Consider the following 15,322-nt stretch of genomic DNA (forward strand, 5'->3'; position numbering starts at 1 on the left):
GGCTAGAGGGACAGAAAGCTCATCAGCAGGTGACCCAATCTCCCAGCATCCAAGACTCTTAGCTCACAGCTACGGCTGCACCGTGCACCCTTAGGATGAAGACGGAGAGGAGCAAAATGGCAAAACTTGACTCTGAGCTGGGTCAGCTTGGTCTGGGGCTGCGAGCTGAAAATGGGGTCTGATTCAGGGTAGCCCTGAAAAGTTGCTGTGAAGGAAAATCCTCCCAGAGGGCTTCAGGCAGTACATGTAAGGTGGTCACCCAATTTGTTTGGCAGGCAGAGTGGCCCTAAGTAAGAATAAATACTGGCTCGTGGGCAGTGCACTTGGCTTGGCCGCTTGGTCAGGAGCCTGGATGGAAAAGACTTTAAGATCGGGGATGAGGAGGTCTGGAGAAGACACGCGTGGTTGGATCAATGGAGGAGACATAACATGTGAAGGTCTCTGGATCACCTGTTAATGCACACTATGGGGCGCCCACCCTGGGAGGGGCATGAAACAACCGGGTGAGAGATAGAACGTCTTTGCCACCTGCCATGGGCCAGCCTCTGGCATTGGTCAGGTGGGTGGGCTCTGTCCCCACCGTATCCCTCAGCCTCCATGAAAGCCGGCAGGCCTCCAAGAGCCTCTTGACATCACCTGACTTCAGTGATAATTCCTCTGCATTTTCAGATCTGGGGCACCAAGCGGCAATGCCATTCATTTCTAGACAGTAGCCACGGGAAAAGTCCCGGCACGCTGGCCATAACAAGCCAAACTCTCTTGCCCTCTACTCATGCCCCATGCACTCCCCCCCAGAAGCCATGAGCATCCTGGGTGCAGCGTCAGGGGGACGGCCATGACAAGCACTGCCATGGTCCCTCAGCATCGAGGACCTGGCGGGAATGCCACAGTGTCCATGGGGCCGAGGGTAGGGAAGTCCATGGGGGGCTTGAACCCCCAACTGTGGAGTGTGGAGTGGGTCTTGCATCCCTGTACCCCATCCAGCCTTCTGTTCTCATCTCCCCACACAGTTCCTGATGCCCTGCACAGAACCTCCTGCTGTGCACGTCCTCCAGGGGTGCTAACAGAGGGAAGGAAGGAAGGAAGGAAGGAGGGAGGGAGGGAGGGGAGAGAAGAGGGAGGGGAGGGAGGAGAAGGAGAGGAGGTTCACACAAGTGAGAGGGTGAGCGAGCCGGTGCTTGGGTGAGCAAGTGAACAGGTAAATGAATTAATGAGAAAATGGGAGACTAGTGAAAAAATGAAAATCTGAGTGAGGGCTGGGATGAGGGAGTGACTCAGTGAGTGAACGAGGGACTGAAGGAATGAGGCCCACCCCGAGCTGCGCGGAGTTGCTGGCCCGGAGGCCCCCGCCTGCTGCCGGCTTCTGGGGAAGCCCCGGAGCCGCGGCCCACGCACCATGACGTTCAGGCCCTGGTTGGTGGGCCCCTGCGCCACGATGTACTCGATCCCCGTCTCGTACACGTCCATGGGCCGCCGGTACTTGACCACGGTGCCGGCGATGTTGAAGTTCTTGGGGCTGTCCACCTTGAAGTTGCCATTGAAGAAGTAGTAGCCGGCTTCATCTGCAAGAGCTGAAAGGGCACAGCTGCCTGGTCACCTGAGCCGGAGCGGCCAGAGCGGGGATGGAGGGGCAGGGAGGGGCAGGACCTCGCGCTCGGGGCCTCTGGCCGGCCTGTGGATCCCCGTGACCCTCCCCAAACACCCAAAGACAGGAGACTCCACGTCGTGGGAGTGGGACGCTCTGTTTGCGCACGGCATGTGGCCCTGGCCAGGGAGACGTGGGTCCTCCTTCCTATCAGCCTACAATAAACAAGGGCTTGTCTGGACCACTGAAGATGGCTGGCCCAGGGCCCACGTGGTCCTGCCGTTCCGGCCGCCTCCGAAGGGGCTGGGGCTGAGAGGTGATGAAGAACGTAGGCACCAAGCGGCCAGGTCGAGACACACGCTGGACAGCAGGTGTCCGCCAGGTTGGGGCCGGGCCACCCTGCCTGGCTCTGCTGCAGACTTCCCCATGTGAGCCGGGGTGAGTTGGCACCCCCAGCTTCCCCTCCCCCGACATGGGAGGGGACCGCAGTGCCCCGCCAGGGCCCACACTGAGCGACCCTGAAGCCCTGTCCCAGCGGCCCCAGCGGGCCCTACCTGACCACCCCAAGCTGACCAGTTCCGTGCTCTCGCTGGGAGCGTGACATTCTGCTGCCCAGACCGGGGGACCCGGCTGACCACTTGCCGGATCGGCCCATTCTCCCCGGTATGGCTCCCAGTCAGCCCCTCTCTGAGGCAGGGTGCCGGTGGACACGTGGAACCAAGGGCTTCAGAGAGACATCCACTCCCAGAACTGGAGCGAGATGACGCCCAGACAGCGGGAACGCACATGCAGCCCCCCGCAATGGGCTGGGACATCTGTCCCCCTCCCTGGGGGCCCCGGGGCCGGGGGGCGGGGCTCCACCTCGGGGACAGTGTGTCTTCCAGAGGGTTTCTTTCGAGCCCGTTCCAGGAACTGGCCCGAAGGTGGGGAAGAGTTCAGCTTCCAAAGCTCCTGATGCAACTCCGAGCAGAGGAGACGGGCGGTTAATTTATTATCAGGCAGATGCAGCAAGCAGGACGCGTCTGCTGGAAAAACACCCTCCGTGTGGCAACATCGAAAAATAACGGGGATAAGAGCCGGAGCTGGGCGAGGGGGACACGTAGGGGCTGGGTTTGTGCACAGGGTTAAATCCCCGGCCCGCGTCCAAAACCTGTTTCCTGACAGTAATGACCTTCCTTCCTGCGGCTTTCCCAGTGCTCTGAGGCCGCCCTTGGTATTTCCACGCGTCTGTTTCAAGAACGATGGCTTTGCAGCCAGCTCTGGGAACACGGTGTTTCCTGGCCTCACCATCCTCCCAGCGGGCCACAGAGCAACCGGCCTGGCAGAGGCCTGGCCCCCGTGCTCGGGCCGCAGGAGCTGGGGCCTGGAGCGTGCAGACCCGCCGGCTGGGGGCTGGAGCTCAGGGCCCCAGGCACTGGGGCCCCGGGGCCTGAAGGGCTGAGAGCCCGTGCTGGGTTCAACCTTGAGGACCTTTAGCAAAGACCCACCGTCCACACCAGCGTCCCCTTAGAAGGGTGGTCACGCCCCACCAGCCCTGGCCCCCGAGAAGTTGCCCTGAGAAGGAGGGAGGTGAGCCCTGCCCGGGTCCCCCACCTGCCCTGTGCAGATCGGCTCACAGATGTCAGTACCTGCCCTCCTCGGCCAGAAGGGGCTCCCTCCGGGGTGCAGACAAGGCGCCTTGCCCCACCAACTTCCCACTACACAGGGAGCCCTTCCAGAAATTGTCACCAACATGGGGCCTCACCGCCTCAGCCACCGTGCAAATGACGCCAGAATCCTCAAGTCAAGGACCCCTACTGAATCCAGCTTCCCACCAGAGACAGCCCAGTGGCCAAAACATCAACTCGAGGGCCCCAGATGGGAGTTTGAACCCCACCCCTGCTTCTCGTCACCCTTGGCCTCAGACTGGCCTCCTACTCCTTCTCGCTCTGCCTCAACCTTCTCAGCCCCAGAGTCTCACTCCTCGGACCTGGGGGGGGGGGCAGCGGGGGGAGCAGAGAGGCCCCCGCCAGCACCTCCAGCTTTTGCCTGTGCCTGGCCCTCCAGGGACAGGGAACTCACTACCTGAGTCATGACCCCCTCCATTATTAAGCAACTCTGAGTGCAAGACCTCTGCACACATGGGGGTGAGGTCAGCTTCCCTAAGACCCCCCCACCCCGCCACATGCTACACACATGCACCCGGGTCAAGCTCTGGCTTCTGGGGCCATCCCTCTCCTGCAAGAAGGGACCCAAGGTCAAGTGTCCCCTGTCCACACATAACCCACACATTTCACCCCATGCAAAGCCATAAGCCCCTGTGAAGCCACCCAGGCCCCACATACACACCTAGGACGTCCGCAGACTTCTTCCGCTCCACGATCTGGATGTCTCGGGCGCCGGCCGGGATGTGGGTCACCAGAGAGTAGCCTGGGGGAGACGGAACGACGGTGAGCAGCAGGTCGGCTGTGGCCACCGCCTCTCGATTGGAAAGGCGACTCTGGATTGCAGTCACCACCGTCCTGCACTCCCGGTGTGTGAGGGGCAGTGTCTAAGGGCAGCCCCTCCCCGCTTCCAGAGCTGGGCACCTGGGGCCCGAGAGGCAAGTCCAAGAGCTGCCGGAACACGCCCTGCCACGGGAGAGCTGACCCGCCGCTCCAGCACGGCCCCAGCATTCCCCGGTTCCGAGACACTTTCCTACCAAGGCTGTGGGCGACGCTCCCTGGTACCTGCCCTGTTCCTCCCGAGGCACACCACAGGCCACGGGGACCGTACATCTGCTGGAGTCAACATACTTGGGTCCTGCTCTGCCACTATCACCAAGGTGACCCTGAGCAGGCTGCTGGAGCACTTGGGCCTCAGTTTTCTCGCCTGTACAGGGATGACGGCCCCCACTCCAGATGACGGAGGAGATTCTGGGTAGCACAGAGCCTGGCCCTGAGGGCGTCGTCACTGGTGTTATTTTAGAAACCCACATTGTCATACCATCACGTTGATTTTAAAGGCTTGCTACATTCAAAGGTGTAAATGAGAAAGTACGAGGCCCCAGCTCAGGGCCTGTCATCGAAGGCCCCAGTCAGGTGGGGCGGCAGCCACGGAGACCCTCCCAGAGCCCCCAGCAAAGGGACCAAGGGTCTTGGGGGGCGGAGGTCTGACGAAGGGACCGTGCTGCCAGCAGGTGGTAGAGGGTTTGCTGGGAGAAGGAGGCGAGATTTTTTTAAAGCCCTCAGAATGAAAAGCCTTCCGGGAGAAGATGGCGAGGGGGTTCTCGAATCAGGTTTGCTGGGGCCGATGCTCAAGTCACCCATAGGGGCAGCACATGGGCCCGCCTGCCGGGTGAGCCACTCCTGCCGGCCGCCCCCCTTTACGGCCCCCTGAAGACCCTGAGCTGGTCCTTCCGGCCAGCGGGGTGCACCTAAATGCTTAACCACTGGCTCTCTTGGCAGGAGGGCAGGAGCAGCTGTGACCTGCAGTATCTGCCGATTTCCGGAGTACAAGCGCTTCCACCCACTGTGGCCGATGTCAAGCTGCCAGCTTGCGTCGCTGCGCAGAGTCGGGAAAAGGGACACAGTCGTTTACCTGCTGCCCTAGTATTTCCAGCTAACAGACACAATAGTTATAGAGGTAAAACGATTAGGAAATGATGACTTTGCTTAAATATCATTTACTTAAATGAAGGTTTATGTGTGTTAATTTTTACATTGGCAACCAGCTCCGAGATTCTTCACCATAGCTACCACACATCTACCAGGGGAGCTTGTGGGTCAGTGCTTAGGACCACAGACCCGGGAGCAGGCTGTCTGGGTTCACACCCACCTCTGCCTCTTCTGGCTATGTGACTTTAACCTAGTTTCTTGACCTCTCTGTTTCCACATCTGTAAAATGACAACAGGGGTAGTCTCTGCCCGGAGTCGAGAGCTGGGAGCGAGTTAACCGTGCTGCACTTGGCTCCGTGCACAGAAAGCACTTGGTAGAGTTATAGGTGGGCTTGGTTAAGGGTCAGCTCCGGGTCCCCAAGCTGAGAGCTCCATGCGGGCATGAACCTTACTGCAGCGCCTGGCACCCAGGAGGCGCTCAGAAAGAGACGCACCCTCTGAACCCTGCCTCTGCCAGCTCCACGCCCCAGGATCTGGCGGAAGGTCCCAGAAGCAGCTTTGTGAAAGGAAGGGAGGAAAGGCGCGATGTCTTTGCCCGTGCCCCTCCCATAGCGAGGCCTCTGAAGAAAGCGGCCTCTGCCCGCTGTGCTCGCCATGCCGTATTCAGACCCCTGTCCGGCTGGGCTTCCGCTAAAGACTCCCCTCCTTTCCTTACCCTGCCTCTCCTCAGTCGGCATGTCCATCCCTGGGTCCCTCGTCCAAGCCCTAACTCTAACTCCGAAATTGTCCGTCCCCTCCACCTCCAGGACACGTGGGGGTCCCGACAGCCAGGTCCTTGGGGGCTCTCAAGGGGTTGGTTCAAGTCCAGACGCGCCTGGCCTCACTGGGGGACCTCGAGCCGGCAAGTCCCGCCCTGGGCCTCAGTTTCCCCATCTGTTAAATGGGTTTCAAGCTGCCCTACCTTTCCCAGTCTGGAGGCTGTGATAACCCAGTTTAATCCCACAAGCGTTAACTGAGACCCAGGAATGTATTCAGTTCAAGACTGAGTATTATAAGCAACATCCTTCCAAAAGTGCAAAGTCCTATCGCATGCACAGACCCCCCTGCCCGTCCCTCCCCCAACCCTCAGGAGGTCTGGACCAGAGCTGCATGCAAACATGAAGCCAAATGGGCACAGCCGTGAAAACTGACAAGCCGCTGCCTGGGGAAGAAAGGGGCTGGCTCTGTGCTGCGGTCGGCCCGCAGCTGGCGGGAGCCTGGGCACCCCTTCAGCCCTTGAAACTCGGGTTTGAGAGCTTAGGCCCCAGAATCTGTGTGCCCAGACATCAATCTCATATCAGCGGTGAGGACGGAACGCGTGCCTCAGTTTCCCCCTTTTAAGAATGGTATTAACGTCTCCCTGGAGGCTGCGCTTAGGTCAAATGGGGTCCCCAAGCCCCGTGAGCACTGCGGCACCTGGTATCCAGCAGGTGCTCAACCCAGAGCTGCTCCTCTTCCTATAGCCCATGGGGGCCTTACAGAGCCACTGGCCAGTCCTGCTGGGCCTAGGTGGAGGATCCGGGGGCCCAGGAGGGGAAGGACCCTGCACAGTCACTTAGCAGCTGGCGGCGGGATCCCACGGGCCGTGGACCCAGAGCAGCAGGGGCTCTTACCCAGGTGGGCGTTCCCCTTGCGGTAGTTGCCTGTCACGTGGGTGCAGCTGCTTCCGTCCCCCTGGCAGACGCCACACTTGTCCAGCGTGTGGGTGGAGAAGAGCACACCGTCACAGCCGATGGGCTGCAGGAAGGGAGGTGGAGAGGCTGCTGGGAGGGCGCTGAGGCCCGGGCCCCGGGGCCGCCACTGCCTGGGCGGACAGGCGGGCGGCCGGCGCAAGGAGACCGGTGGTACTTCTGCTACAATGTTGAACAACCTCACATTTTCCAGACACGCAGACCCCTCGCAGGTCGGCAAGCTTGCAGGACGTGCCGTCGCGGGCGGGGACCATGAGCTGCCGCTGGCCGTCCGCGGTGGTGCAGTGCAGGTCGCACGGCTTGCTGGAGATGTGTACGTAGTCATCTGATGGGGGAGACAGGGTCTCAGGGCAGCTGGGGGGCCAGAGTGAGGGACTTCCCCTCCCCCTCACCGAGACAGCACTTCTTTCAAGGCACAGATGGGGAAACAGAGGCCTGGAGAATGGAAAGAACTTGCCCGGGGTCTCAGTGGCAGAAACGGACCAAGATGCAGGTGATCTGGCCCAGCCCAGGCTCCGGAAGTCCAGCCTCTGCCTCCCTGTGAGTGGGGGGGGCAGTGTCCCCTCTGCAGGAGGTCTGAGCCGACTTGATGGCCCTGGGCTGCCGGTGGTCCTGGGGACCCTGCACTTACCCGGTGAGCGGGAGAGCCCAAGTCATTCACACCGCCGCCTGAACTACTTATGACCTTCGACAAGACCCCTCCCTCTGGGCCTGTTTCCCCACCTGCCTACCCACTGGACGAGGACATTCCCTCCCACAGTCCCCAGGAGGTGGCCGTCAGGTACAGATCCTGCCAGAGAATTCCCTGCTGGGTGGCCCAGGGCCACAGTACCGGGATAGAGCGGCTTCCACTGGTGCGTCCGCCCGTTGTACACACGGGAGTTGAAGGAGATGCACTGCTCCTCGCGGAAGCTCCTCCCGTCCGGCGGACACTCCTGGGAAGCGGGAAGACAGGGCGGGAGGCTCTGGGAGGGACTCGGCCCGACAAAAGCATGTTTGTCCAGGCGGAGCAGGAAGTGGCTCTCCGCCTCGCTCTCAGTCTCTCGGGCTCTCCGGACGGAGGGAGGGAGGACCAGGCCTCCAGCACCCACGTGTGCTGGCCCTCCCTGTGCTCTGGGCTGGATCCTTTCAGCCCCACCACCCTGGCCTTCTCCCCGGCTGCACACGGAGCGGCAGGGACACCGGCCTCGGCTGTGCTCGCGCGGGGTCCCCACTCGCCCCGCATCCTCGGGCAGGGGCCCATCTGCGTGTCCGCAGCCGTAGCCACAGTGCCTGGGACACGGGCATTGACTGCGTGGGCTTGACTTCGCAGAAGAGGAGCCCATGGGGCAGAGGGGAGGGGCCTGTGCGGGGCCCAGCTGCTCACGCCGCGGCCAGGAGCCGAACTGGGCCAGGGCTCCCCCCCGGGCTCACGTCAGGAGGGCAGCTGACCGGCGAGGCCAGCACAGAGGCCATGGCCGCTCGCCTCCCTCCAGCCCCTAGCTCCCCACACGTGCCCAAACAGACACACAGACACGTGGACGCAGGGACGTGGGGACACACAGCATCATCTCTCTGCCCCGCCCCCCGTCCCGGGGGTCCGGTTCAGACTGGCTTTGGCCCCGTCGAGAGGTGACCGGAGGCTGAGCCAGAGTCGGCACCTCCTGCCCAGACCCGGCCACCTCGGTGCAGCACGCGACTGACAGAGAAGGTTTGGGTGCTGAGGGCGCAGAGAGCAGAGGCGGGCGCACAGGGGCGGCAGCCGGTGACTTCAGTCCCCCGGGGAGAACCGGGAGCAGGGTTCACCCTGAGCGCAGGGGCTGCGTGCGCCCGTAGACCCCAAACCTTGAGGTCGTGTTGGAGCTCCGCCAGCAGAAGCGGGTCCTTTTCCCCTCATGTGCCCGCAGCCCGCAGTGGGCACCACAGATTTGATCTGATGCAGGAAGGGGGGTTCTGAGCCTGGGGGCCCTCACCACCCAGGCCCAGGACAGAGTGTCCAGAGGGCCCGGGGCCACCAGGAAGCTGCCCTGAGACCTGCCAGAGAAGGGGGAGGGGGGAGGGGGGAGGGGGTCCCGGCTGGCGGAGCCTCACCTGCACTCTGCAGAGCTGGTACCTCTTGGACGTGCCCGTGCAGGTCCGGTTCCCAGCGCCCATGACAGACGTCCTCCTGGCGGGAGGACATGGGCTGCAGCCCTGACCCTGCTTCTGCTCCTGGGCAGCGTCTGGGCTGCTTCGCCACCGCCCTGCCCCCAACCTGCTCTGACCGAGGCCTCCTTCCTCCCCACTCAAGCCCCGCTGCTCTGCCAGAGCCCTCTCATGTCGCAGGTATTCAGGTAGTTTGAGGGAGTTTCTTAGCCCCTTCTTAGGGGGAGGGGTGAGATCCAATTCACCTCTCTATCCCCAGCGCACAGCAGAGGGTCTTAGGACACGGAGTTAGTAATAAAATAATAACATTTACCACGTGTGGGCCCTGTGCTGCAGTGCACACACACACACTGCCTCTTGTATTCTCAGAAATGCCAGGTGGGCTCGAGCATAATCTCCACGCCACAGACGAGGAAACTGATGCTCAGAGAGGTTAAGTGACTTGACCAAGGTCACACAGCTAGGAAGTGGCCGAGGCAAGATTTGAACCCAGGTCTGGCCAACAGTAACCACTGCACCTCATGCTTTCCCCATGTTTATTCAACTCAGGTCTTCAGAAGAGAAGCCCAGGGTGGGCCTGACCCCTCATTGAAAGAGCCCTAGAAATGGAGCAGGATGAACCCCAGGACTCTGTTGCCTGGGACCCAACAGAAGCCACGTCCCCAACGGAGGCCAGTGAAAAGACTGACTTGCTCACTTGGCCTGTGCAGCCTCATACTGAAGACCCCTCCCAGCCCGAGACCCCCCACCCCCACCCCTCAGCCTCTGCCCACCTCCCAGGCCTCCCTTTCCCGTGCAGGCGGCCCCACTTTCACGCCAGCCCCTCAGGGCCACGCGCTCAAGCCCCGCACCTCTGCTGCAGGCAGTGCCGCTCCTGGGACGTCACCCCAGCCCCGCAGCTGCGGGAACACGCCGTCCACTTGGTCCACTCTCCCCACCAGTAGGCGGTGGCATCGGTGCCCGCCTCCAGGCTGTTGGATGTTGGGCTGTTGTCCTGGGTGAGAGGCCCCACGACAGTTAGAAGGAGGCTGGAGCACCTGGCCGGACGGGCCTGCCGTCCCCGTGCCCTGGACAGGAGGACATAGCCCCCTGGGTGGGTTGCTCGAAGCCTGGGCTCAGGTCTCCAGGGCGGTCTCGGGGGGACCTCCCAGGGAGCTGTGGGCCTCAGGTCCTGCCCGATCTGGGGATCTGGAACATCCTGGGAGCTTGGCAGGATCCTGAGGCTGAACCTAACCATCCTTTCTTTCCCCCGAGCAGCCTGGGGCCCGGCCTGGGTTCTGCAGGACCCAAACCCGCTCGTCTACATGCCACACTCTGGGGCTTCTCTCAGAAAGTGAGCGCTCAGCCCCTGTCCTGCCGAATCGGCAAGGACTCTGGAGTGGCCGGAGCCCCGCACTCAGGGGCTGGTCTGACTGGCTTGTAAGGCACGTTCCTGGGAGCGGGAGGGGATCTGGGAAGGCACTCCAGGACCCCCGGACCCCTGCCCCGCGTCTGCCGCCCAGCCCTCAGCGTCAGCCCACCTGGGCGAAAGATTGTGCTCCCCACTCACCATGGCCCCTGTGGACGACGCACCCCCAGCCACAAGTGCCAGAGCCAGCAGGGACCAGGCCCAGCGCGAAAGCTGCCATCTGCCATCCATCCTAGGAAGCAAGGGCACAGTCACTGCCAGGCCAGGTCCAGCTCCTCTTCCAGCTGGCTGGAGTCCGCTTCGGGGAAAAGCTCCCGGAGCCCACCCAGTGCTGAGGCCTGAGGTTATCTGGGATTGGTTGCTAGTGGCGGTCTGGTGGCCCTGTTGGGAGGGCTCGATGAATGATTAGAGATGCCTGCACGGGCCTGAGACACTAGGGTGGTGGTGTGCGTGCTAAGCCTGCACCACCTGATCTGAGGGCATCTGGGGACACGGGCCACGCTTTGCCTCTGAATAACTGAGCAGCCTGGAGAATGCCTGGAGAGAAACCCAGGGACACCTATAGGCCCAGGCTGCATCCATTGGATGAAGGAGCTGAGGATCGATCCATTACCTTGGCCGGTAGACCCGACCCAAGCAAGAGCACCTTGGGATTTTCATCTGTTCGGCACTTGCTGGCCACATGGGAGAATGATCCTTCCCATCGGCTACATGGAGCGGCTGGAGGGGTCCATGGATGCCACAGACTCTGCCAGGCCCTCTCCCTCCCTGGACACAGCTTCCCCCTGCCCTGAGGGACCCGACGCCGGGCAGAGCCCAGGCATCTGTGCCGCCTCCTTCCCAAGAGAAGACACACAGCTTGTGCCTCTGGAGTGTTGGAGTGAGGGTGGCCGAGGACCACGGGGCTGTCTCCCAAGAGGTCAGCACCCTCAGCCCAAAACACTCCTGGACCTCCCTGCCAGGGGTCAAATCAAGGGGAGCCTGCAGCCTCCTGGGCCCTCAGCCTCCCCTATCTGTCCCTGAGAGGGAGGAGCGGGGCCTATAGTGGCCTCTGTCCAGGGTTTGTCTCAGGTCCTGAGTGTCACTTGCCAGAGGGTTGGAGGAGTTTCCGAAGCCATCAAGCCCATCCCCCTAGAGCCTGGAACCAGAGAGGGGAGCCAACTCACCCAAAGCAACACAGCCAGGTGGCCGACTAGCCCCCAGACCCCAGAGCAAACTCAGGGACTAATTCCAGGGAAAGAAGGCATGAAAGTCCCCCCTCCCCCACGCCTGCCAGCCCTGAAACCAACTCCACATCTGCCCCCTTCTCTCCTCCTTCAAACCCTCGTTTCCTCACAGCTCAAGCACCTGCAAAATTTCAGGAGTTACGCCAATGACACCCTCACACCCCAAGAATGTCCCTGCCCTCTCTCTGCCCCAGACGAGGCAGCAGCACACCCCGGAGCCTGGAGCCGGAGCCCTTGAGATCCAGCCTGCCACCGCTCCAGCCGGCCGCCGCCCCTCCCCCGCAGGCCTCCATCTGCACCCCCCAGCCTCCTGCAGGCACAGAGGCCCCTCGGCGTCCCATTGGCCAGTCTGTGCCCCGGCTCCTGCCTGCAGGCTGAAGACAGGTGCTGAGCCGGCTGCACACTTGGTTTTCATTAAGGCTCCCAGACACCGCTGGCTGCAGGCCAGGCCCGGCTCACGCGGGATCCATCCCTCCCTGGGGTCCAAAAACAGCCACCGGCCAGCGGGAGAGACTTGCCGTGCAAACAAGGGCTTCAGGCGCGGTAGGCTAGGAGCTGAGGGGCCCCCGTCGCCCGCGCTCGGGAGGGTCTGGACCCCTCCCCACCAGCCCTGCTCCTGTTACATAACGGCTCCCCGAGGGGCCCGGGGATGGCACGCATGCACTTGGGGCTGCACCTCGTGCCCTGGCAGGGCTGCGGCGGGAAGCGAGACGGTGGGGAGGAGGCCTACCTGGCCGGGGGTCAGCAGGTTGTCCTCGGAAGAAAGGGGCCGAGCCTCTGCTGCGGGCAGGCGGCGCCAGGTGCGCGGTGCGGGGGGAGCCTCGGGGCGCAGAGGGCTGCGGGCTGGGCCTCTCTCCCTTCCTTCTCCTCCCCCTCGCCGCCTCCCTCCTCCACTTCAAAGAGCACCCACGAGAGGGGGTTCCCGGGAGGCGCGCAGCCCAGCGGCAGCTCCGCGGCGCGGCGGCCTTTATAGCTGTCAGGCAGACAGGGAGGAACTCACACTTCCCACCAGGCTGCCCCCCTCCCGCCGCCCGCCGGCCGGCCTGGCGCACACTTTAACCCGCTCCGCGCCTCTGGAGCCCGGCCAGGCCGGCCCAGCTGCCTGCTGACTGCTGCCGCGGCCGCGAGCAGGGAGGCCGCCTTCCCGGGTCCAGGACGCGGGACTGCGTGTCCGGGTGTCCAGACGGAGTGCCCACTGGCCCGGGGTCACAGGGGAGGTTGGCGGCGGCAAAGCCGAGCCCCAGGCTTGGTCCGACGGATTTCTGCTTCCAGAGGGGGCCCAGTCTCTGCCACTCCCCAGAATGGAGTCTGGGGTGTATGAGGCATCCAATCCGATAGCTCCGTTTTACGGACGGAGAGACTGAGGTCGAGAGGGGACACCGTGCTCTGAGGTCACCCAGCCAGCCTTGGAGAGATTCTCCTGAGAAACGGAGGCCTGAGCAGGCGGAGGGACTGAGGGAGACTCAGCAAGGCTCAGCCGAGGGTTCCGGGGAAGGGACAGAAGTGCCCACGGCCTGCGGACCAGACGGCTAGGATGGCCAGAGCCGGGTGGGGGGGAGGTGGGGAGGTGCGCGGAACTCTGCAGATGTTCAGCACCAGCTTGGCAGGGCACAGCGGCCTGGCTGGGCGCGGGCCAGCTGGGCAGCCCCTGGCAGGCCGGCGTGGGGCTCCAGCCTGTGTTCCTGCTGAGTCAGAGCGTGGAGCAGAGCACGGCGCCAGCGGCACGCACTCCGGCCCCCGGGCACCCGGGGGGACCCCAGACATTGCAAGTTGCCCCGGAAACAACGCCAGGCACCCGCCCCACACACCAGGCTCCTTGGAGCCCACCCTCCCCGCACCTCCACACGGTGGGGGTGGAAGTGGGGCGGGCCTGAACCATTTCATCCATCCCCCTGCCTCTGTGCTGCAGATGGGCTCCCAGTGGCGCCTGGAAAGCCCTCCCCCTCTCTGCACCCTCCCTGCCGGAAGGAACTGTGGCGAGCTCCTCCAGTTGCCTCCCTGGGCGACTGAGAATCATTCCACCCCTGGGAAGATTTTGCCACCAACAGGAATGGTCGGGGAGGAGAGCAACCAGAGATGATCCTGAAACCAACAACGCCTGCTGCCCTGCATCGAGTTCTTCCTCTGTGCTGAGAGCTAGGAGGTCAGCATCTTTGCTCTCCCCATTTTACAGATGGAGGAACTAAGGCTCCGAGACTGCTGGGTGGTGCCTGGGGTCACACGTCTGGTGAGCGGCACATCAGGGACCCCGGCGTCCTTACTGAGCACATCCTCTCCATCTGGCAGGTTCTTGTATCACGTTCATCCTCCCCAGGCCCTCTGGGAGGCAGGTCTCATCCATCTCATTTTCCCCCTGGGGCCCCTGAGTTGTTCGGTGGAACCAAGACTCAAACCCAGGTCCACGCTGCCCCCTGGGGTCAGCATGCTGAAGCGCAGACACGATGGAACCCGTCACGCGGCACTGGTGCACGTGCACACACGCATGCACGCACACACACAACCTCACAGGCACACACACGGGCACACGCTAATGCACACACAGGCACACACACTCACCGACCCCTCACAGACACACTGCTGATCACTCGCACTCTGGGTCCTCTGCCCCCACCCCCGCCCCTCCCGCCAAGCGCCAGGGCTCTGCATCCCCGGGCACACTCCGGAGCTCTCCCGGCATTGCTGGGTCCACGTCCAGCCAGCACCAGGGTGACTAACGGTTTCCCTTGGGAGGGACCCTACAGCCAGCTGACGCAAACACCCCAGCGCCTTCTCTTAGCTCAGAGGGACAGTGCCTGGGAGGCGGGCTGCCACCCCCAGCTCTGGGACCTCTAGCAGGTGTGTGGCCTGGGCGGGCCACACGTCCACCCCCTCCCCACCCTCTACCTCCAGAAGCCGGCCGGGGCTCCCCCACCCCGAGGGGCTCCAACAAGCCCACAGACTCCAGACCCACAGGGAGCTGTGACCACTGCTTGGTCCACTGGTGGTCTGGGGGTTTCGGAGGGAGACATCAGGGGTCAGGGAAGGCCCCAGGGCCCCTGAAGACCCTAGAAATTGCGGGGGGTGGTTGGTGATAAAGAATCAAGCACAGGCAGGAGGTGCCTCTGAAGGCCTCGTCAAGTGCCAAGCGCAGAGCCACTGTCAGTTCTGGAGAACTGGTCAGGCTGGGCCTCCTGGCGGGGCCTTAGATGCCCTCGGGACCCACCTCACGGGGTCGCAGCCAGGCCTGGATGGCAGAACCCAGAGTACCTAAGAAGGCTCTAACCAGCAGCACAGTGGGTGACCGGAAGAGCAGCCCAGGCTCAGAAGAGGCCATGCCTGGGGTCGACGCTCTGCCGTCACCGTGTTGAAGGTTTAATCGTGTTATCTTAGAATTCGTGTTCTCGGAGCGACACTGGATGGGGTGATGGAGTGATGGAGAGACAGAGCTTCTGCTGGGGGACCTCCTACCCCCTGCACCTCTCAGGACTGCCCTCTGCCCTCTGGGGAGCCAGGATCAGACGGAGTCTCCGGTGGGGTCCCAGGCACTCAATCCACGAGCTCCCCATGCCCAAAGGAGCACGACGTTAACAGCAAATAAAAACACTCCTATTGTTCGGGAGAGGCCCTTGGAGGAATGAGAAAGTTTTGTCCTGCTTGGTGAACAAGGGGCTCCCCGTTTTGCACTGAGCCCCACA

General features: G+C 62.8%; 1 protein-coding gene and 1 long non-coding RNA gene across 6 annotated transcripts in view; one reads left to right on the forward strand and one right to left on the reverse strand.

Moving 5' to 3' along the window:
• ADAMTSL2 (ADAMTS like 2) overlaps positions 1 to 12,621 on the reverse strand; it is a 34,539-nt gene extending 21,918 nt beyond the window's left edge. For 2 of the 5 annotated variants that reach the window (XM_059925972.1, XM_059925969.1), the window contains exons 1-7: positions 9,866 to 10,554; positions 8,961 to 9,036; positions 7,723 to 7,825; positions 7,070 to 7,215; positions 6,813 to 6,936; positions 3,914 to 3,994; positions 1,396 to 1,571 (exon numbers count right to left, since the gene is read on the reverse strand). In XM_059925972.1, the coding sequence (XP_059781955.1) occupies positions 1,396 to 1,571; positions 3,914 to 3,994; positions 6,813 to 6,936; positions 7,070 to 7,215; positions 7,723 to 7,825; positions 8,961 to 9,036; positions 9,866 to 10,251 (1,092 nt within the window). In that variant the 5' untranslated portion in view covers positions 10,252 to 10,554. The other 3 variants (XM_059925973.1, XM_059925970.1, XM_059925974.1) reach the window with 3 other exon arrangements.
• Positions 11,989 to 15,292, forward strand: LOC132367498 (uncharacterized). The gene is made up of 3 exons (XR_009503813.1): positions 11,989 to 12,191; positions 13,558 to 13,791; positions 15,018 to 15,292. It is a non-coding gene; the product is annotated as an uncharacterized LOC132367498 (long non-coding RNA).
• The last annotated feature ends 30 nt before the right edge of the window (positions 15,293 to 15,322 follow it).

Source organism: Balaenoptera ricei, chromosome 6, assembly GCF_028023285.1.
Source record: "Balaenoptera ricei isolate mBalRic1 chromosome 6, mBalRic1.hap2, whole genome shotgun sequence".
Lineage (NCBI taxonomy): Eukaryota > Metazoa > Chordata > Mammalia > Artiodactyla > Balaenopteridae > Balaenoptera > Balaenoptera ricei.